This window comes from Staurois parvus, unplaced genomic scaffold, assembly GCF_062004578.1.
Source record: "Staurois parvus isolate SC_StPar_1 unplaced genomic scaffold, SC_StPar_1.0 ptg001072l, whole genome shotgun sequence".
NCBI lineage: Eukaryota > Metazoa > Chordata > Amphibia > Anura > Ranidae > Staurois > Staurois parvus.
Window position 1 is genome coordinate 429,032 of NW_028318868.1, and position 24,318 is coordinate 453,349.

The 24,318-nt window shown below is 46.7% G+C and overlaps 1 protein-coding gene across 15 annotated transcripts in view; it reads right to left on the bottom strand.

Annotated features, from left to right (window-relative positions):
• The window catches only part of SCAI (suppressor of cancer cell invasion), a 1,319,466-nt gene that overhangs the window by 420,993 nt on the left and 874,155 nt on the right, over nucleotides 1-24,318 (bottom strand). For all 15 annotated transcript variants that reach the window (XR_016307572.1, XR_016307574.1, XR_016307571.1 and 12 more), the window contains one exon: nucleotides 7,566-7,665. Coding sequence is in view for 10 of the 15 variants with exons in the window: in XM_089658464.1 (XP_089514590.1) it covers nucleotides 7,566-7,665 (100 nt within the window). In the remaining 5 variants the exon portion in view is untranslated. The remainder of the gene's footprint in view (nucleotides 1-7,565; nucleotides 7,666-24,318) is intronic.

The window sequence follows — 24,318 nt, forward strand, 5'->3', positions numbered from 1 at the left end:
ACAGAGGGTTCACCACAAGATGCAAACCATTGGTTAGCCTCAAAAACAGGAAGGCCAGATTAGAGTTTGCCAAACGACATCTAAAAAAGCCTTCACAGTTCTGGAACAACATCCTACGGACAGATGAGACCAAGATCAACTTGTACCAGAGTGATGGGAAGAGAAGAGTATGGAGAAGGAAAGGAACTGCTCATGATCCTAAGCATACCACCTAATCAGTGAAGCATGGTGGTGGTAGTGTCATGGCGTGGGCATGTATGGCTACCAATGGAACTGGTCCTCTTGTATTTATTGATGATGTGACGGCTGACAAAAGCAGCAGGATGAATTCTGAAGTGTTTGGGACAATATTATCTGCTCATATTCAGCCAAATGCTTCAGAACTCATTGGACGCCACTTCAAAGTGCAGATGGACAATGACCTAAAGCATACTGCAAAAGCAACCAAAGAGTTTTTTAAGGGAAAGAAGTGGAATGTTATGCAATGGCCAAGTCAATCACCTGACCTGAATCCGATTGAGCATGCATTTCACTTGCTGAAGACAAAACTAAAGGGAAAATGCCCCAAAAACAAGCAGGAACTGAAGACAGTTGCTGTAGAGGCCTGGCAGAGCATCACCAGGGATGAAACCCAGCGTCTGGTGATGTCTATGCGTTCCAGACTTCAGGCTGTAATTGACTGCAAAGTATTTGCCACCAAGTATTAAAAAGTGAAAGTTTGATTTATGATTATTATTCTGTCCCATTACTTTTGGTCTCTTAACAAGTGGGAGGCACATATGCAAACTGTTGTAATTCCTACACCGTTCACCTGATTTGGATGTAAATACCCTCAAATTAAAGCTGACAGTCTGCAGTTAAAGCACATCTTGTTAGTTTCATTTCAAATCCATTGTGGTGGTGTATAGAGCCAAAAATGTTAGAATTGTGTCGATGTCCCAATATTTATGGACCTGACTGTATATTTGCGAATGTCATATACACAATGGAGCCGCATGGAAAATTGCTATGGTGCACAAATAAACGCCAAGATGGCTGTTGGAGGAGGCACTAGAGCAGCTGTCATACCGGAAATACGTCATCACGTTTGCGGAAGGACGTTTGCACACACCTGGAAGTGGTAGTGGGCAGTGTTGATCCAAATGATTGCAGGGAAACATTACTAATAATTGTATTTTCAGTTGAAAACATGTCTGATTCCTAGATACACTGAGGTACATAGCAGAGGTTCAAGGTATTCCATAGAAGAAGATATTGTTCTTCCTAACTATACAGGTGGCACAGACACAAGCATACACCCAGGTGAAGACACCTGTCCGATTAAAACCTGTGTTCATACAGCTGCAGTGTCCCCACAGGTGGCTACGGCCACATGAACAACCCACTCATTCATGCTGGCATTTTTTACTTTTTTCCTCAGCTCATTAATTTCAATGAGCTGCCTAACGTGTGGGAACATGCAAAAATACTGCAGGCATATTATTTTAAAAGTGTGTTGCACCTAACCGCACAGTAGTGTGGTGCCATGCGTTTTGGTGGCTGTGAATGTGTCTGTGTTTACTAGACGTGTGGAGGTGCAATTAAGTTTTTATCATGGTACCTGTGCACATCTGCAGAGGGCATTGCATTTCTTTGCTGTGCAGGAAAATGCGAGCTCTTGCATGCATTTCTGCACCACAAATGGTTTGAACAATTCCTAAGGGCCAGTTCACACTATAGAAACACAGTCTAGATGTGTTCCAGATGCGTTTTTGCATGCACTTTTTTGATGCATGTTTAGCATGTTCCAGTGCATTTTGGATGCATTTTTGATGTATTCCAGTGCATTTTGGATGCATTTTTAGTGTGTTCCAGTGCATTTTGGATGTGTTTTTGGTGTGTTCCAGTGTATTTTGGATGCGTTTTTGACGTGTTCAAGTGCAGTTTTTTATGCATTCCAGTTAATTTTTTCCCCTCTCTCTTTCTTCAATTCAATTAGGGACATGTGCGTTTTAGTGCGTTCCAGGGCGTTTTACTGTGTTCCAGTACAGTTCTATGCATAAACAATGCAGCCTGTTCTGACTTTTTTGGCAGCACCTGCAACGCACTGGAACTGCAAGCGATGATGTGAACTAGGACATTGACAACCATATAACCTTCTTTCTGTGCGTTTTGGATGCAAAAAAAGCAACTGAAACACATGTAGTGTGAACTGGCCCTAAAGGTAAGGGAACTGGACTGACCAGGAATTGTGAATTCAATGAGACTAGTGGTTAGATACAATCAGGAATCATATAATAATGTGAGATCTGAGCTGATCAGTAAATAAATAGTTAAATAAAAAGAGTGGGGCATTGATAGATTTGCAGATGGAACAGGTGATGACAGGGGGAAGGGGTCAAGTTGTACAAGGAGAGAGGTTTAAGGGCTCGTTCACACTTGACTTTATTTCTAACTCTTGCCAAACGCCCCTATAGCATTTGACAGGCATTTGGGAAGCATTTTGAACGCTCCTCAAATGCCCTATGCGCGGTTTTGAGGCATTTGATAAGCGTTTGCCAAGCGTTAAGACTGCACCACAAATGCCTGTAAAGAAGTTAAATGGTATTAACGCTCCGAAAATGCCTCACAACCGCGTCGCAACCGCACATCAAACGTCTGCCAGGCGTTTGAGGAGCAGCACCATAGACTTGAATGGGAGGCTTCAACTCCTCTTGACTCAATACGAGGCGCCAGTTTTGCCGCGGCTGGATGACTAACCCATACCCCCTAGATGTGTGATGTGTATAACCCATGCGCATTAATACTTTTGTTCTGCTGAGTATATACCTGTCCCAAGGGTGGATTACCTTTCACGAGTTCATGCACTACTGTTCGTCACGGATAAACCACACGTGCCATTCATAGGCACTCTCTGAGTGGGTACTCTCACACAAAGGACATTCCATTATTCAGGAATGATTATATGAACTTTTTTTAGCACTATTTACCAGTTTACATCATTATTGCACTTATTTGCACATTTTTGATTTTACATGCGTTTATGATTGATAACATGCATTTATAGCGCTGCAATATTACTTTAACATAGAACAGTTACATGATTAAAGAGAATGAAGATATATAATTATATTGGGAAATTAGAACTAGACATTCCTAATTATTTGAGATAGAAGTGTGAAAGTGTTTGACATTTGAAAACAGAATTTACATTCATTACGAAATGCATTAGTTGTTTGATCATTTTTGGAGAAGCAGCAACCAAAAAAAAAAAAAAAAAATGAATATAGGTGTGCTTTTTATTTTAAATTATAAGTATTCTCATATACAAACAGAGAAATGCCAACGGGACAAAGCCTGCGGTTGTGCGCCACCTAGCGAACATATCCGGCATTGCATTTAGAAATGTGCCTGACATGATTCCAGATTTACTAACAGGAAAGAGTCCACAAAGTAGACTCTTTTCAATGAGCTTGCTAGACGCCTTTCTGATGACTGACAGGTCTAGATTGATTGAATTGAGTCTGCCTGAATGTTCAGTGTCTGCTGGTAGACTCAATTCTTAGTAAATCAGGGCCTGCGTGTCTACCCGGTGGGCAGTTGTGGTGGTGTATCCGGGCGAGAACAGCCCTCGGCGCTCTTGGAGCAGTTGGCGGGCCTGTTCCTGGGCCTCGGGAGGCAGTCATGTGCTGATATCTATGTCCTCTACACTCAGCTGGGACTGTCCAGCAGCCCTGGCAGAAGAAACGTTTCTGAGTCATCGGTAGCCAGAACGCAAATAGCAGCTACACTCTCTTTCTTTCAACATATTCACATGGAAGGTTCGCCGGGTCCTTCCTTTCGAACAGCGAGCTACAATGTACGTGGTATCACAGAGTAGCTCCACCACTTGGTACGGGCCCTGTCAGGCAGCCTGTAATTTGTCACACCTGACTGGTTTCAAGGCCAACACTTTCTGACCTAAGTTGTTCGGTCTCGGGCACACCGGTCGTACCACCGTTTATCGGCTCTGGGCGGCCTCAAGGTTGTCCCATACTAAGGTCGTCAACCATTGTAGCCTCTCCCTGAGCTCCAGCACATAGGCCACCACCAAGGTTCCCTCCTCGGCCACTGCTCCCTCCCAGTGTTCGTGTAGGAGATCCAGGGGTCCCCGAACCCTCCAGCCGTACAGCAGCTCGAAGGAAGAGAACCCAGTGGACTCCTGCGGTACCTCTCGTTAGGCGAACAGGAGGTGGGGGAGATGCCGCTCCCAGTCCTTATGGGACATGGTGAACGTTCGGAGGAGCTGTTTCAGTGTACCGTTAAACTGTTCGCAGAGCCCATTGGTCTGGAGGTGGTAGGGAGAGCTGTACAGTGGTCTAATCCCACACAACTTCCAAAGTTGTTGGGTAAGCTCAGCCGTGAAGAGCGTGCCTTGGTCAGTCAGGATCTCCCGAGGAAATCCTACCTGAGTAAAGATCTGCAGCAGGGCTTGAGCAACTGTTTCTGCCTGCACATCTCTCAGTGCTATGGCCTCCGGATACCCGGTGGCGTAGTCAACAATGGTCAAGATATACTTCTTGCCCGTGGGACTAGGCCGATTGAGGTGCCCCAATAGGTCCACGGTGATACGGCTAAAAGGTTCCCCGACTATGGGTAGGGGCCTCAGAGTGGCCCTGGGCCTATCTCCTTGCTTCCCTACCTTCTGGCAGACCTCACAGGACCAACAGTAGTCCCGAACGTCCCCCCTTACTCCTGGACAGAAGAAACTCTGGGTTAACCGATGCAGGGTCTGTCGGTTGCCCAAATGCCCAGCAAGGGGAACATCATGCGTAATCTGGAGGAGATCACACTGATACTTCATCGGTACTACCATCTGCCGGTGAGGTATTTAGGCAGCGCCCACCCCCTCTCCCCCGTGGACCCTGTACAACTTGCCCTGGTCCCATTTATGCCTCACATCTCCCAATCCCCCAGGATCACTCCCAGCTCTTCCATCTATAGAGGTCTAAGGTCACTGACTATCTCCTTAACGAAATCAGCGGGGAAATCCCAGGTCAGGGCAGGGACAAGCTCAGAAGGGGGTGGATATTCGACTCTTACCGGAGCCTCGGCAGGTGGAGCGGCAGTGTGCTCTCTAGTCTGGGGGCGAGTGGTGACCGGATGAGCTTTGGCAGGGGTCTCGGTGCCAAAGGTGGAGACCAGGACTCCCAGATCATTTCCAAGGAGAACCTCAGCCAGCAGGTTCTGCATTACTCCAATTGCAACTTCCCTGGCCCCGGCCCCCAGTCCAGATGAACCCTTGCGGTAGGAGTCCGGTAGACATGGCCTCCTGCTACCCGTACAGCCACAGACCGCCCGGTCTTGGCCCATTCTGGTACCAGTTGGGGTTGGACTAGGGTGAGTGTGGCCCCAGTGTCCCTTAATCCTTGGGCCTGACAGCTGTTAACATGGACAACCTGTTGGTGATGTCAGCGATTGTCCAGGGTGGCAGCCTAGAGAGGGTTAGCCTCGTGAAAGACCCCGATGTCCTCATCCTTGGTTGTAAAATTCCTCCATGAAGAGGCGGTTTCACTGGGTTGGTCCTGTAGGGAGAAGGCAGAGGCTTGGCCATAGAGAGTGGTAGGTCAGTTGGAAGTCCCCCCGGGGGGTTGGCTGGTCTGGGGCCTTGGTGGATTTCATAACAGCGTGGGTCAGACCGCTTTGGGCCGGAAGGTGTGGGTGGTCTGAGGTATTCTCGGGTGACCGGAGTGGGCACCACTGGTTGCGGATGAGGTGCAGGGGGAATGGCGGGCTCTGTTAGCCTCCTGTTGTCCAGGTACTCATCTGCCCAGTGACTAGCATCGGCTAAGATTAGGGGGTGTCTGTCTCGAACCCCCTAATCTAACATCCCCCCGGAAGTCCATTGTAAAACTGCTCCAGTAACAGCAGTTGCAACAGTTCCTCCAGCTTGGTGATCGGACACCCTTGGACTCAGCTGCGGGCAGCGTGTTGTAACTGATGTCCCCATTCAGTGAAGGTGTCCTGCGGTTTCTTCTTGAGTTCCTGGAACTTTAAGTGGTATGCCTCTGGGGTGAGAGCGTAACGGGCCAGCAAGTGTTCCTTAACATAATCGTAATCCAAGCAGTAGCTGTCGGGTACAGTCCTGAATACATCTGCAGCTGACTGTTAGCTTGCTGCACAAAATGGGGACCCAGTCTTGGGCTGTCACACCATGGAGGGTGCACAACTGTTCAAAGTCCTGAAAAAGCTGTCAATGTCCCCATCCGCCTCCGAGAAAGTTTTAAAAGCAGCGTAAGAAATTTTCTTTGATCCGGTTGCCCTCGGTTGATGACCAGGAGTGACTAAGCCGTAGTTGGGTGGCATCATCCAGGGCCTTGGAAATCTGTTCGGGGGTGGGAGTGCTGCCGAACAGAGCCAAACGCCACTCCACCTCTTGTTGTAAATCCGAATGGTATAGGGGTCTCTGTACGGTGCTAAGTGAGCCTGGCATTTCAGGGGCTGATGAGCTGCTCTGTTCCTCCAACTCCTCCCGTGAAGCGGAGCGGTGTTCACTTCAAGTGTAGCAGATTGCGCATCAGGTGAAGTGGGGTGCGCATCCAGTTGGTCCAGGGCCATAATCTCGGCCAACAGTTCCTCTTTGGTCTTGGAGCCAGCGATACCTCACCGAGCAACAAGCAGGCTTTGGAGAGCTGGCTTCCGGAGGTCCTGTACATCCATCTGGCCGAGCAGGGACATCTCCGCGAAAAAGATGAGGTCCCAGTTGGTGGTTTGGACTTTCTCCGCAATGAGGAAAGATCCCACTGCTGCCAACCAGTTATGGCGAAACCGTTCTGCCTGGGCTTCCTCGTGTGGAGCGCTTCGTCTCAGCCAATGGTCCCCTTTTCTGGCAAGTCTTTCAGCGCTCTGCCAAGGCGGGTATTAAAGCTCAAAGACAATCCTTCCCCGATATCCCAAACCACGAGTTGGAACTTTGTGTAGGGTGAATGAATGAATGCTATAATGAACACAGCTCAGTTTATACAGCACATCCTGACAGTAATCCCTGCCCCCTTCATCCCCACCCGACAGTCTGGCACCTGGTTTTCCCCACCCACAACAAAAGTCTACCGCACAACACAACAGCACAGTATGAAATCTAGAGAAGTGAAAGACTACAAGTTCACATTACCCTAAACCAACAATGTAAAATGCCTGTCTACATAACAGCTGCTAAACATATACAGCTTTAAAAAAGGTAGAATGGGAAGGGCACTTAACAAGGGGATAAAGCCAGAACAGAAAGGGCAAAATGTTATCACAAAGGGATGGTTTGTCACAGCATCTATGCCCTGGATTACTATTTTGTGCATGATATTCACCTTTGCAGCACTCCCCCCACCCCTCCATTCAGCTGATGGATCCCATGGTATTTCCCAGCACTTCCTACTGGGTAGCTCATTGCTATGCCTATTGCTTCAGAAGCAAATTGGTTTGGGGGGGAGGGCGGGGGGATGTGGTCATTAGCTCTTGGCTAGCAGCAACACAGACCTTCAATGATGAATACATTAAATACACAGAAATGTTATTAAAGCATTTCACACTGCTTTTACAAGTAACGCTCTCACCAGTGCATTTCTTTGTACGTTTGATTCCTCTTGTGTAAAGCATCCCCATTGACAACGTCCCGATTACTGTTGGTCAGGACACCTCCAAAATCATAGGGACCTGCAATGATTCAGCAACAAGGAGCTTAAGCTTGAAATCTCCCCAACAGCAGCATGCAATCTACAGACCACTCAAGTCAAGTAACTTACAATGTCAGACCATAAGCCTAAAGAATGCTATCTAATGATTTATTATATGGAAGCTCTCAATTTACATAACTTGTGTATTTCCAACTACTATTTAAAGTGTTCCTTTTATCAAATTATACCAAAGTCACTTATGTGGTTGAATGGAAGTTATTCACGTCTCAAACACTAGAGACAACATAAACCGTAACATCACTTATTAAATTGATTCTAAAGGTTCTTTTTTTTTCTGGAACATAACAAACATGCTACACTTACCTACAGTGTGCAGTGGTTTTGCACAGAGCAGCTGACTGGCTGTGATTGACAGAGGCAGAGACCTGGGATAGCCAAGGCTCATTCACATCACTGGATCACAGTAAGGCTCAGGTAAGTATTGAAGGGGTTTGGGCACTGCTGCAAACAGAAGGTTTTTTACCTGCATGCATGGCATGCATGCAGGTAAAAAAAACCTTGAGCCTGTAGAACCTTTTTAACTTGTATGTCAAACTAAACAGTAAAAAATACTACATACATAGGTTTTGTGTATTAACATGAAAAATTTAATAAATATTTAAATTAAAAAAAAAAAAAAAAATAGGTTTATAGATCATGGCCTATATGCTAAACATGGCTGAAAATGACAGCTGTCATTTAAGTGCGTTTTTGACTAGAAGCCAGCTACTGTATTTATTGAAAAATATATTTCCCTTTTTATGATATTCTGATAAATTACTTAACATAACATATTCCAATTCCTACTTTTACTTTTCTCTAATGGACAGCAAAAACTGGATTTTTTTGCTACTCACCGTAAAATTCCTTTTTCGGAGTTAATTGATGGACACAGCTTTTCTATTCTTGACCATAAGATTATCAGACACCTACAGGAGTAGGACACAAGAAACACCTATGGGCAGTCCTAGCTGGTATAAAGCCCTTCTCTGCTACAGTCAAGCCAGTTAGTCACAAAGTAGTGCAAAAAGATAGAAAAAAGAACACCCAAATCACAGTCAAGAAGTGCAGCAAACCTCCTTAGGGTGTGAAAGGAGTATGTACGGGAAAGGCTAGACAACATCCGCTACCCGCAGAAAATCTGACACCAGCTTTGGAAGAGAGGAGGGACACAAACCAAGAATCCCCTTAACCCAATGTAAGACCACAGTGGAAACAGGATAAGGCTGCCAATTCCAACACAGCCATGCAGAATAAAAGGAAAAAAAAAAGAAAATAATTCCCTAAGAAAGCATACAGTAAGTAGGGGACTACCCTGAATACACTGAAAAAGAGGAAGGTTTCTAGAGGACAGAAAGAAGCAAGTCTGGGTCCCACGACAGAAAAGGAAAAGGCATTGGAAGCTCCACATGGCAAACCCCATAGATGGAGGTATGAATCAAAGGAGAGAGTGTGGCTAAGCGTCGTAGAAGAAAAGAATGTCAGGGTGGAAGCCTTGCCCTTAACAGTACACAAGGCAGCGTTTGTGCACTGGAAAAAGCCAAAACCCGAACCACCGAGAAGGTGAGCAGATGGAAGCTAAGGAGATGAAAGCCTTCCAGGTGTGATGAGGAATCTCTTGACCTGAACACTTTCAACAAAAGAAGGATCACCAAATCCGACGACCTCCTCTCAGAACCAAGCTCTCATAGCCATGCTGTCAAAGCCAAAGATGGTGGCACAGGAGATCCCCCTAAAGGGCAGCCACTAGGGAGCATCTGCGACCAGCTAGCCACCAAATTGACTGGAATTTGTGCGGCCTCTATCCTGCACAGCTGATGAGGAGGGAACACATAAATGAGGCAATACTGACCCCATCAGAGCACCTGTTGCATCCAGCAAGTTATAGGCTGCCTGTCAGTTCCTGATGCCTGGAACATACTGTACATGGCGCAGAGAGTCGGTGTATGAAGGTCAGCTCACCGAAGGATGCACATTGATCCAGACCCAGCCGCATATAGCTCCACAACATTGATGGGCAGCCGAGCCACCTTGGGTGTCCAAAGTCCCTGAACCAATCTTAACCCCAGAGCCCCTCCTCAGGCAAACATCAGTCATGACTACTATCCAGTGGAGGAGGAGAAGGGACTTCTCAGACTGTAGGGAGGGAGACCAGATGTCCTGGCCAACTGACCCAATCAAATCTGGTTGACCAGAGAAAACAAGAGCTATATCCCTTGGGCTTGGAATTCCCTCTACAGAACCGTTGCTTGAAACTGTGCATAGGTAACCACCGAGAAGGTGAACATCAGAGGACCCAGGACCAGCCTGCAGGATCTCAGTGAAGATTGTCTGCTGGACAGAAACATCAAGACCGCCATCTGAAGCTGCAAGATTTGTCCAGCAGGAGAAAAGCTCAAGCTCACACAGTCAAGAATCAGATCCAGAGATCTTACCAACTTTTTGGGGTCAGGGTAGACCTTTCTAAATGCAGGAGCCATAGAGTACATTGTGAAAAAGGAAATTATGTGGCGCTACTACCTATGAATAAACCCTAAACCTGTAAAAAATACACTTATAAATGCATGTAAATATCCACAATAAAACAAATAAAATGAATACACAAATAAAGTGATATTATAGTGCATGTGATAGATGCCAACTATAAAGGGGAAAAAGGGAACATGCATAAGCTGATAATGATGCCTAAACGCAGTATATGTGCATAGAAAACAAACCACACAACACTCACACCAATCTGGACTGAATATCCAATTTTCACATGATCGTGAGTAATCCAATGATAGGACTACTATACGTGCTCCAAATTTCTCAAAAAAATATACCCCACATAAAGTATCAAAACGCATGTACATGTAACATATATACAAAATTAATTAACCCACTAAATCAATATGTGAAAAAACACATCACATTTCCTGCAACTACTCAATAAAACGATGAAAAACACAAATCAATATATCTACACGCATATAGTGCAAAAAATATATCTCATGCCATGCAGAACATACATATACATCGCACACCCTAATATAACAAAAAATGTCCAAGATGGGTGCAATACACATAAAATATGAAATCTTGTGAACGTGAGTGATCTGTGCAGATGGTGACAAGCGGGCATCCACTAATGGAAAAAATGCGCGCTCACCTCCCCGCATCGACCCGTAAAGGGTCACAACGCTATTAGGATCTCTATTACTGGATCCTTCATGTGTAAAGCTCCTCCATAACCGCGTCACTTTCTCCTGGATGACATCCCTCTTTCAGACTGGCATATGTAATGGTCAGACCTCTTTCCCGTAGTGTAGTAAGTATGGCTAGTGACTCTCATAGAATATAAGCAGAAGCTCCAAATAGTCGAATAGTGCTTTTATTAATAAATGCAGGTAACAGTAAGATATGCACTCATATAATCCTCCTTCTTGTGAACAGCATAAACAGATATTTCCCTTCACAATGGGTGTAGCTGAATGGGTGCACAAAGATGGCGTCCGACCGGAAGTACGTCACCGCACGCCTACGTGTTACGTCACGTGTGTCTCGTGACTTCCACTGGGCAATGGCACTAGCTGGCAAAAAAAGTTAAGGTGAGCCCGCCAGCGTAGTGTGCCCATATGCGAGAGGGCCCACAAAAACAAGTCCACAGGCAAAGGGGGGGGGGGGTTTGTGACAACTGAGTCTGGATTATCCATCCTGTCTCCTAGCCAGGAGTTTATATGCAGTTCTCTGCAGGAAAAAATTTAAAAAAGGATAAAAGATATGGAACCACAGGTCCCAGCAGGGAACCAGGTCCTTACTCCTTAAACACTATGCAGAAATACTGGCTTGCCTATAGCAAAAAGGGGGTTTATACAAGCTAGGAATGCTTATAGATGGTGTTGTTTTCTTTTTCTACCTAGTGTTGTACTCTTGTATGTGGCGGTATAACCCTATGGTCAAGAATAGAAAAGCTGTGTCCGTCAATGAATGCAAGATACATCTAGGTTATAGCTAAAACAATTTACTTTATTTTACATTCAAAACAAGACATATGTTTTGGCAACATCTCCAACATCCAACATCTCTTTGCTAACTAACTCCCTGGCTTCCCTGGCTCCCTGCCTTGACTACTGCAACTCTATCTTCACTGGCTTACCTTTGCATAGGCTATCCCCCCTTCAGTCCGTCATGAATGCTGATTCCAGAATCGTCCACCTTACCAAACGTTCAGTGTCTGCCACCACTCTTTGCCAATCCCTCCATTGGCTCCTGCTCACCCAACAAATTAAATTCAAGATACTTACAACAACTTATAAAGCCATCTATAACTCAGCCCCTAGCTACATCACTAACCTTGTCTTAAAATATCAACCAAATCATTCTCTTCGTTGCTGCCAAGACCTCCTGCCCTCTAGCTCCCTTGGCATCTCCTCCTACACTATCCTCCAGGACTTCTCCAGAGCCTTGTCCCATCCTCTGGAACTCTCTTCCCCAATGTGTCTGACTGTCTCCTGCTCTGTCCACTTTTAGATGATCCCTGAAAACTAATCTCGTCAGAGAGGCCTATCTTGCCCCCACCTAACAACCGTACATTTATTTTTTCCATCAGCCCATCCCCCACAGTTATTACCTTTTGTATCTCTTGATCTTCCCTCTTAGACTGTAAGTCTAATGAGCAGGGCCCTTATGTTGTAAAGCACTGCATGAACTACTGGCGCTATATAAATCCTGTATTATAATAATAATAATATTAATAATGTTCACTTAAAATCAACAACAAATACTATTCGTGCAGGTTCACATATATGCGGATTGAATGTGGTTTGAACCGCATCCAATCCGCATGACATGTGAAATAACATTGCTTCCTATAGTTCACATATGTCTGGTGCACTGGCAATGGGGATTCAGTGCGAACTGAAAAAGAGTCATGTCAGATTTCTGAGCAGTGCGGTCTGGTTCAGGTGCGGATTACATGCTTAGAGAACTGGGAACGGTTTCTAATCCACACAGTTGTGAACAGGATAAAATCCTGACCTGAACCTGATCTAAACTTGTCCTGAACCTGCTGTAAAGCTGACCTGAACCGCAAAACAACTACTGTCAATTAGCTGTTAAACCTGAGCTTCAATGTGCACCGTACATGTGTGAATCAGCACTTAATGGCTGAAAAGTGTACAAAACATTACAAAGCAGCTATCCCTAACAACAACCCAGACTGGACTTTGGACATAAAATCTGTCTCATTTCTTCATGCTAGTTCTTTTGCATTTCAAATCTTTGTATTTTTCTTCACCAGGGGAAGGTCAGTCACTCTGAAAATAAATGGGAATGACCCCTGTGTAGCATTAGGACCAAGCATAGGCCTCCATTTGGAAAGCACATGGCACAGTTGATGTGATCTCCGACGTTCCGATCTCAGCCACCATAAACGTGTAATGCCATGACGTCATCCTGTGGAATGTAGGATGTCATTTCCAGGATGCTACCAACACAGATGCTGCATTACTCACTCCCTCCCAGCTGGGAGGGAGGGTAGACAGAGGGACAAAATGGGCCACCCCCATATCCCACCCACAACATGACTATTAGCCTTATTGGCCACAATATGACCATAAGGGCACATCTTCCCATGTGCAGCAATAATCAGGTCCGCCCCCTCATACACTTAAAAAGGAGGGCCTTCTATGGCGGGTGTGCCCAACTAAGGCCCCTCAATAGGTTGAGCACTCCCATCATGACAAAAAAAAGATCTGTTTACAAACAAAATCAATACAATAAATACCAAAATTATATACTACAAATGTATAACAAAAATTAATTATACTTCACAGACACAAGCCTGAACAGTGTAACATGTGGATATCACTTAAATTGAAAACATGTAATTCTAGGGAAGAACAAATTTTCTGGTAGAACACAAACAACCTTTCCATCTATACATTAGAATCCCCATCTATAAAATGATTCATCTTAATAGAGTTCCAGAAATCACTAAATACATTCTAACATTTTACACCCTCTCTTTCAACTACCCAATGGGGATCTATTCAAAAAGCTTTCCTTTAACCAGTTGACTGCCTCATTAAGGCCTGGGGGATTGGTAGCCCTTAGTCCATGTATCTAACAAAGGATACATGGATGGGTCTCACTTGAGCACACCTGGCACACATTCTTGTATTTTTAGGTGTATGAGGCTGTGTGCCTGATTATGGCTGCACATGGAGAGGTTTGCCCCTGTGTCCAGACCAATGGTCATCTTACGGGTGGGGTATGAGGGAGCCCATTTTACCCCTGTTTACCATCCCTCTCTGTAGGAAAGGAGTACCGCAGCGTCTGTGTTGGTGGTGTCCTGGAAACTATACATTTGTAAATATATATTTTTGGCAGGATTTTTGAGGCACAACTCACATAACGCTACAGAAAAAAATAAAAATGTTTTATTGCATATCCATCAAAGAAAAAAAAAACACAAGCAATACATAGAGATAACAAAATCCTTATAAATCACCAATCAATCCTTATAAACTACTTCGTACAAAGTTTGGTGGGAAAAAAAAGACCACCTATAATTAATTACTTTACTCAATACAAAATTGGTGATCACAAATATCGAAGAGTTTATTGAATGATAATCCACTTCCTTAGGAACAGACAGCAGGGGATAAAATATAACTGTTAAATATAACAAAAATAAATATACAAAAAAAACCAATCACTTTTTAGACTACAAAACATAAAAAATCATATATGTATATGTACTTAGTGAAACTACGTGGAACCCCCAAGGGGGAATGTTACATATGTTCAAAACAACCACTCCTAGAAGAGGACCTCAAAATAGGCCCAAATTGTAGCCCCTAAAGGGCAGGAAACACCACCTAGCAAAACTACTGATAGTAAACTCATGTTTTATATAGTGGTTATATATATATATATATATATATATATATATAAAACCACTATATAAAACATAAGTTATATATATATACACACATACATACACACACACATACTGGACGAGGGTGCGTTTCCTTACGCACCATCTGGCCAATTGATGAATGTAAAATATATAACCTTTATGCAAATATATAGAAAATGTATGTTCAGCTATAATTAATGCCTATTGGAGTGGAATGTACTGCGCACAACAATATGACTGGATACCATTGCAATTATTTACCTTACATCCAAATGGTTAATAACACCAGACCAAATCAAATACCATACCATTTAGGATGAAGTGACGGCATATAAAGAGGCACTGTAGTTTGAGCATAAGCCTATCAGTTTGTATATCTAATCTCTGTTACTCTGTTAAGGAAATGAAGTTACTCCATGGACAAAACTAATTAGATAGTATAATCTATCTTGCTACATTTATGTAATACGGATACATTCATCCACGGGTTTAAATATCAGCCTCTCATGGATAAGTACCATACATCACCATATCCAGACAAAAATATCTCACTGTCTTGAGGAATGCAAATGATGCACTGTAAAACGCAGTACAGACTTCTCCAAAAAGGATGGGGGGGAGGAGAGAAGAGGAGTGAACACGACGTGCATTAAAAAAGTGCTCCCAAAGGTCACATAGTGGCTGGAAGTTGTGCTCAGCTGCACATAGTGGCAAATTGCGTCTATCGTTTGTTTCACCTTTCTATATATAGAGATAGCCATCAAAATGGCCCCACACATGCTCAGTTCCTTAACAGATGCCATCCTGTGGACAAAGAACTGCACATGCTCAGTATCTCAACAGACACCATCTTGTAGACAAAAAATAACACCACAGCAGCACAACAGTGTGTGTATATACATACATTATATATATATATATATATATATATATATATATATATATATATACACACACACACACAGTATATGTGCTGTAAGCCACTCTAAACCTATCCACCAACTCTAGTTCTTAGCTAACCAAAATCTTAGTAATGTTACATGCCTTTCACCCAAATAGGGATGAATTTCAAATCTCTTTAATAAAATATCTTATAAACCAAATATCCTCCCCTCAATAGATATTAAGCCAATGGCTACATCTTTTCTGTTTTTACTCTGTTACTCCTTTTCAGTAACTTTCTATACTTCCATCTCTCCATATAACCTGCTAATATGTGCTGTTTATATTCCCAGGACTGAGGTTTCTGTAAGATAAATAAAACAGTCTTAATTCAGTTTTCAGGTATCCCCCTTATGTGTCTCCTCTATAAACTACTACCTCTTACCTCCACACTATCAAACTGGAAATGATGTATGGGATAGTATGTATGGAATAACCTTATGTTACATGCCTGGTGACGTTACCATGCTGCCATAAGGTGGCGAGTTTGGGATGCTGCAGATCACAGTGACAGCGCCATTTTGTGCTTTTTATATGGAGACCTATGCTTGGTTCTAATACTACACAGGTCATTCACAAAGGGTTAATATTTAATGAGACAATTATTTCCTCTGGTATAAAAGGGAAAGCCTTGGTGGTAGCATTTTATGACATGGAGGAAGATGTGAAGTATTATTGTGGAGCTGTACGCTGTAAAACTGAGTGCTTCTAACAGATGTGGTTTTGTGAGTACATACCAGGGCCAGATCAAGCCTGTCTGATTTAGGGGTGCAGTAAAAATGTCAGGGGGGGGGGCAGAGGATGCAAGGTCAGTATGGCAGTGTATGGGGGGTTGGCAGTTTGTAGGGCAGTGTACAGGGGTTAGCACGGCAGAGGACAGGGGTCAACAGGACAGAAGATAGGGGTTAGCAGTGCAGAGGACAGGGGTTAGCAGGGCAGGGTACAGGAGTCAGCATGGTAGAAGACAGTGGTCAGCAGAGTTGAGAACATGGTCACTGTTGGCAGGGCAAGAGATCTCCTCCTCCCCACACAGCACATACAGTTGCAATAAAAAGTATGTGAACCCCTTGGGATTCCGTTTTTGGAGTTTTGCATGAATTGGACATAAAATGTGCTCTGAACGTCATCTAAGTCACAACAATAGAAGAACACAGTCTGCTGAACATAATACTACACAAACATTAGATGTTGCCATGGTTTAATTGCACATAACATGTAAATGTTTGGTTGAGGTTATTGCTGCCAAAGGAGGGTCAGCCAGTTATTAAGTCCAAAGGTTCACATACTTTTTCCTCCCTGCACTGTGAATGTTTATATGTTATGTGCAATTAAACCATGGCAACATCTAATGTTTTTGTAGCATTATGTTCAGCAGACTGTGTTCTTCTATTGTTGTGACTTAGATGACGTTCAGAGCACATTTTATGCCCAATTCATGCAAAACTCCACGTAATCCCAAAGGGTTCACATACTTTTTCTTGCAACTGTAGCTGAGATCAGTATATCTCCACACAGTGTGTAGCTGGCTACTGCAGCTGCCAATCCAATCAGAGAATTTCACAGCTCAGAATGGCAATTGCAGCTAGCTACACATTGCGCAGATCGATGCTGTGAGGAATCTGATCTCAGCTACAGTTAGGTCCATATATATTTGGACACAGGCACAATTTTAGTTTTTTTCAGGTATTTGCCAAAACATATTTAAGCTACAGTTATATAATGGATATGGTCTGAAAGTGCACACTCTCAGGTTTAATTTGAGGGCATGTATATCCAAATTAGAGGAAGGGTTTAGGAATTACAGCTCTTAAGAGTAGCCACCCCCCCTTTCTCAAGGGACCAAAAGTAATTGGACAATTTAATATAATCATAAATAAAATGTTCATTTGTAATATTTTGTTGAGAATCCTTTACTGGCAATGACTGCCTGAAGTATGGAACCCATGGACATTACCAGAGACTGGGTTTCCTCCTTTCTGATGCTTTGCCAGGCTCTAACTGCAGCTGTCTTCAGTTGTTCTTTGTGGGTCTTTCTTCCTTTAGTTTTGCCTTCAGTAAGTGAAATGCATGCTCAATTGGGTTGAGATCAGTTGATTGACTCGGCCATTGCAGAATATTCCACCTTTTTTCCTTCAAACGCTCCTGGGTTGCTTTTGCAGTGTGTTTTAGATCATTGTCCATCTGTACTGTGAAGTGCCATCCAATCAACTTTGCTGCATTTGGCTGAATCTGGGCTGACAGTATATCTCTAAACACTGCAGAATTCATCCGGCTGCTTCTGTCTTTTGTCACATCATCAATAAACACCAATGACCCAGTGCCACTGGAAGCAATGCATGCCCATGCCATCACACTGCTTCCACAATATTTTACAGATGACATTGTGTGCTTTGGATCATGAGCTGTTCTAAGACTTCTCCACACTTTTTTCTTCCTATCATTCTGGTACAGATTAATCTTAGTTTCATCTGTCCGAAGAATGCTTTTCCAGAACTGGTCTGGATTTTTTAGATTTTTTTGGCAAAGTCTAATCTGGCTTTTCTATTCTTCAGGCTTATGAATGGTTTGCACCTGTGGTGAACCCTCTGTATTTGCTCTCATGAAGTCTTCTCTTGATTGTAGACTTTGACGCCCACCTCCTGGAGAGTGTCCTTCACTTGTCTGGATGTTGTGAATGGGTTTTCTTTACCATAGAGGGGATCCTGCGATCATCCACCACTGTTGTCTCCTATGGACGTCCATGCCTTTTTATGTTACTGAGCTCACCAGTGAGTTCTTCTTTCCTCAGAATGTAGCAAACTGTTGATTTGGCCACTCCTAATGTTGCTGCTATCTCTCTGATGGATTTGTTTAGTTTTTGAAGCCTTGCAATGGCCTGTTTCACTTGCATGGACAGCTCCTTTGAATGCATGATGTAGGTTTCACAGCAACAGATTCCAAATGTAAATACCACACTTAGAATCAACTCCAGACCTTTTACCTGCTTAATTGATAAAGAAATAACGAAGGAGCCTACACCTGGCCATGAAACAGCTTTTGATTCAATTGTCCAATTAATTTTGGTCCCTTGAAAAAGGAGGATGGCTATTCTGAAGAACTGTAATTCCTAAAACCTTCTTCCAATTTGGATGTATATACCCTTAAATTAAACCTGAGAGTGTGCACATTCAGCCCATATCCATGATATAATTGTAGCTTGAATCTGTTTTAGTAAATACCTGAAAATAAACTAAAATTGTGCATGTGTCCAAATATATATGGACCTAACTGTATGTGTTATGTGGGGAGGAAAAGATCTGTTGAGTGCCTTGTGGGCAGTGCTGAGACAAGGTCATCTAGCATTCAAGGTGAAGGTGACAAACAGCACTAATCAACACACTCACCCCCAAGCATAAATCCCTTCTGCAAGCCCAAATTCTACCCAAACAGAAATGCAACAATTCCCCATCCTCACAGTCCAAACCCCCCTGTCAGGGATGCGGGTGTGACCAGAGATGTGTGTACTGAAACAGTGAAACACAGGCTCCAGATATGGTATAAACAAGACAATTTATTAATACTAACAATACAAACATAAACGCAGTGCACCAAACCCCAAGCTAACACAAATACATACAACAAGGTGAAACAAACCCAAACCTAAACTGATACAGATACACAGGTACATCCACATATAGAGCACAACGTAGTCAGGCAGGCCGGGTGGATAACTGTCGGGCAGGTAGGTACAGGAGGAGCAGGCGGAGAGAATGGTCAGGGTCACAAGCCAGGGATCAAAACAGGAGAAGTCAGCAGAGGTCAGGATCAGGCAGGGTCAGCAACAAGTCAGGCAGGAACAGGAACAGGAATGCAGGTTACAAGGTACAGGGGCCCATGGAAAAACACACACCAAGGCACAGACTGCAGATCTGGCCATCCCTTAAATACACCTGCAATCAGCCCCAGGTGATGGCTAATTGCCGAAGTGAACCTCTGGTTGTTGAGAGCACCCGCTGGCCAGCCCTGGTACTGCAGCCCACAAGGCAGGTGAGTCCCACCACTATTGGCAAGTCCATTCCTGACAGTACCCCCCGCTCAAGGAGTGGCCTCAGGACGCTCCAAACAGTCCTAGCTGGGCAAAATGTTCCACCGGACGGAGGCACTTCGAGCTGGGCACCGGACGGAGGCACTTCGAGCTGGGCACCGGACGGAGGCACATCGGGCTGGATGCCGGATCACCAGGCGGAGTAGCGGGCAGCGGGCCACCAGGCGGAGCAGCGGGCACCGGGCCACCAGGCAGGGCGGCAGGAACCGGGCCCCCAGGCGGAGCGGCAGGCACCGGGCCCCCAGGCAGGGCAGCGGGCACCGGGCCACCAGGCAGGGCAGCGGGCACCGGCCCACCAGGCAGGGCAGCGGGCACCGGCCCACCAGGCAGGGCAGCAGGCAGCGGGCCACCAGGCGGAGCAGCAGGCACCAGGCCCCCAGGCAGGGCGGCCGGCACCGGGCCACCAGGCGGAGCAGCGAGCACCGGGCCACCAGGCGGAGCAGCGAGCACCGGGCCACCAGGCGGAGCAGCGAGCACCGGGCCACCAGGCGGAGCAGCGAGCACCGGGCCCCCAGGCAGGGCGGCGGACACCGGGCCACCAGAAGGAGCAGCAGGCACCGGGCCCCCAGGCGGAGCGGCGGGCACCGGGCAACCAGGCAGGGCGGCAGGCACCGGGCCATCTGGCTCGACAGCGGGCATCGGGTCATCAGACATTGGATCGTCTTGCTCGACTGCGGGCACCAGGTCATCTGGCTCAACAGTGGGCCTCGGGTCACCAGGCACGACAGCGGGCATCGGATCACCAGGCATCAGGTCATCTGGCTCGACAGCGGGCACCGAGTCATCTGGCAAGGCAGTGGGCACCGAGTCACCAGGCGTGATAGCTGGCTCTGAGTCAACTGGCATGACAGCGGGCATCGGGTCACCAGGTATAACAGCGGGCACTGGGTCATCAGGCATTGGATCGTCTGGCAAGACTGCGGGCACCGAGTCATCTGGCAAGACCACGGGCACCAAGTCATCTGGCAAGACCGCGGGCTCCGAGTCATCTGGCAAGACCGCGGGCCCCAAGTCATCTGGCCCGACAGCGGGCACCGAGCCGTCTGGCAAGACTGCGGGCACCGAGCCGTCTGGCAAGACTGCGGGCACCGAGTCGTCTGGCAAGACTGCGGGCACCGAGTCGTCTGGCAAGACTGCGGGCACCGAGTCGTCTGGCAAGACTGCGGGCACCGAGTCAACTGGCGGAACAGCGGGCATCGAGTCGTCTGGCAAGACCGCGGGCCCCGAGTCATCTGGCCCGACAGCGGGCACCGAGTCGTCTGGCAAGACTGCGGGCACCGAGTCGTCTGGCAAGACTGCGGGCACCGAGTCATCTGACAAGACTGCGGGCACCGAGTCGTCTGGCAAGACTGCGGGCACCGAGTCAACTGGCGGAACAGCGGGCATCGAGTCATCTGGCAAGACTGCGGGCACCGAGTCATCTGGCAAGACTGCGGGCACCGAGTCGTCTGGCAAGACTGCGGGCACTGAGTTGTCTGGCAAGACTGTGGGCACCAAGTCAACTGGCGGAACAGCGGGCATCGAGTCGTCTGGCAAGACCGCGGGCCCCGAGTCATCTGGCCCGACAGCGGGCACCGAGTCGTCTGGCAAGACTGCGGGCACCGAGTCGTCTGGCAAGACTGCGGGCACCGAGTCGTCTGGCAAGACTGCGGGCACCGAGTCGTCTGGCAAGACTGCGGGCACCGAGTCATCTGGCAAGACTGCGGGCACCGAGTCAACTGGCGGAACAGCGGGCATCGAGTTGTCTGGCAAGACTGCGGGCACTGAGTCGTCTGGCAAGACTGCGGGCATCGAGTCGTCTGGCAAGACTGCGGGCACCGAGTCGTCTGGCAAGACTGCGGGCATCGAGTCGTCTGGCAAGACTGCGGGCATCGAGTCGTCTGGCAAGACTGCGGGCATCGAGTCGTCTGGCAAGACTGCGGGCATCGAGTCGTCTGGCAAGACTGCGGGCATCGAGTCGTCTGGCAAGACTGCGGGCATCGAGTCGTCTGGCAAGACTGCGGGCTCCGAGTCAACTGGCGGAACAGTGGGCATCGAGTCAACTGGCGGAACAGTGGGCATCGAGTCGTCTGGCAGGACTGCGGGCACCGAGTCGTCTGGCAAGACTGCGGGCACCGAGTCGTCTGGCAAGACTGCAGGCACCGAGTCGTCTGGCAAGACTGCGGGCACCGAGTCAACTGGCGGAACAGCGGGCATCGAGTCGTCTGGCATAATAGGATCATCAGGCTGGATCAGTTCATCAGGCTGGGTAGAAACATCATGCTGGGTAGAGACATCAGGCTGAATGGAGACATCAGGCTGAATAGAGACATCAGGCTGGGTAGAGGCATCAGGCTGGGTAAAGACATCAGGCTGAATTGTGGGCGCCGAGGCACCAGGCTGCACCACGGAAGGCAGGTTCTCAGATGGGAGGCTGACCGGTTTGGATACTGGCAGGATCCTATTGGTTGGAAAGAACTTTCGCCTTTTTCTGGTTTTAGTTACCGGAGCACTGTAAGTAAGCGCAGGTTTGTAAACGGATGGAGCAGCTGGAGACAGAGAAGAGCTGGAGGATGGAACAGAGGAGGGAGCAGTTGCTACAGAGGACTTCTTTACAGGGTTGAAGAAAGGAAGGTGCAGCGAGTGGGAGCAGGGGACTGGTATGTGGTAGTTAGCAGAGTATACTGGGCCATCACTGGGGGTGCTGTCGGGGATGCAGGAAGAGTGCCTTGAGCAGAGAAATGATGTTGCAAGCCAACTGAGGCTGGGTGTAACAAATCTGTCCATGTCTGCAGTACTGGTTTAACAAAACTCAGCTTACACCTAGCCTGTCTGATCAAAGACTGCACTGCGTTTATGCAATCCATAAGCACATGTGATGGACATGCTGCATAGTGCTCATGGAAACAATCTGGATCATCCTCCAACAACCATACCAGTGATTCCACTTGATCCACACTAAATGGGGAAAAAAGTCATCCCTGCTTTCAGGGGTACAGGACCGAGCCAACTCAGCACAAACCTGGATCAATGGCTGCACCTCAGAAAACTCTGTGCCCTGATCAACTAGACAATGAGCGATCCTTATACACAGTTGATCCCTTAGTCTAGCAGTTGATCCCGGGTATACTCCTTAAGAGTCTGATAGGCATAGTCTTTGTCATCAATCACTAGCAGAGATAAATACACCACCTCATCAAGATCCATCCTTCCCAGCAACAATAAGCCAAGATGGCCTCCCTGTGCAGCCACTTCTGGTCAGGTTTGTGGCCCTGGTGTAATGTCAGGGATGCGGGTGTGACCACTGATGTGTGTACTGACACAGGGAAACAGAGGCTCCAGATATGGTATAAACAAGACAATTTATTAATACTAACAATACAAACAAACGCAGTGCACCAAACCCCAAGCTAACACAAATACATACAACAAGGTGAAACAAACCTAAACTGATACAGATACACAGGTACATACACATATAGAGCACAATGTAGTCAGGCAGGCCGGGTGGATAACTATCGGGCAGGTAGGTACAGGAGGAGCAGGCGGAGAGAATGGTCAGGGTCACAAGCCAGGGATCAAAACAGGAGAAGTCAGCAGAGGTCAGGATCAGGCAGGGTCAGCAACAAGTCAGGCAGGAACAGGAACAGGAATGCAGGTTACAAGGTACAGGGGCCCATGGAAAAACACACACCAAGGCACAGACTGCAGGTCTGGCCATCCCTTAAATACACCTGCAATCAGCCCCAGGTGATGGCTAATTGCCGAAGTGAACCTCTGGTTGTTGAGAGCACCCGCTGGCCAGCCCTGGTACTGCAGCCCACAAGGCAGGTGAGTCCCACCACTATTGGCAAGTCCATTCCTGACACCCCCCCTTCCAGCACAAATCTTTGCCCCCCAATCCACCTTCCAGCACAAATCCCCCCAATCCTTGTCACATCTTCCATGCCCCAAAAATCACCCCTCCTAGCACACATCCTCTTTCCTTCCAAATCCCCCTCCTAGCACAACCCTCTCCCCAAAATTGGTCCCCTAAGTACAAACCCTCTCCCCCAAATCCCCATTTCTAGTACAAACCCTCTCCCCCAAATCCCCACTCCTAGTACAAATTATCTCCCCAATCCCCCCCATGAACAAATCCCCACTCCTAGCGTAAATCCTTTACCAAATTCCCCCTTCTAGTACAAATCCCCCCTCCTAACACAAATCCTCTCCCCATATCCCCACTCCTAATACAAATTATCTCCTAGAATCACCCCTCCTAGTACAAATTCCCCCCATTTCTAGCAGAAACCCTCTCCCCCAAATCCCCACTCCTAGCGTAAATCTTCTCCTCAAATCTCCCCTCCTAGTACAAATACTGCCCCATAAAACCCCCGTCAGCACAAATCCTACCCCCAGTACAAATCCCCCCCAAATCCCGGTGTCTAGTACAAATTCTCCCCTCCAAATCCCCCCTCCTAGTACAAATCCCCCCCCCCCCCCAACTGCTTACAAATTACCCTTCGCAGCACAAATCCCCGCACACCCAAATCACCCTAGTAGCACATATCACCCCCAATTCCCCCACCTAACACTAATCCCCCCAATTCCCCCCTCCTAGCACAAATCCACCCCCCACCATAATCCCCCTCCTAGCACAACCCCCCCCCCCCCAAATCCCCCCTCCTAGCACAAATCTTCAATCCTGCCTCCAAACACATCCCCACCCCAAATTACCCTTC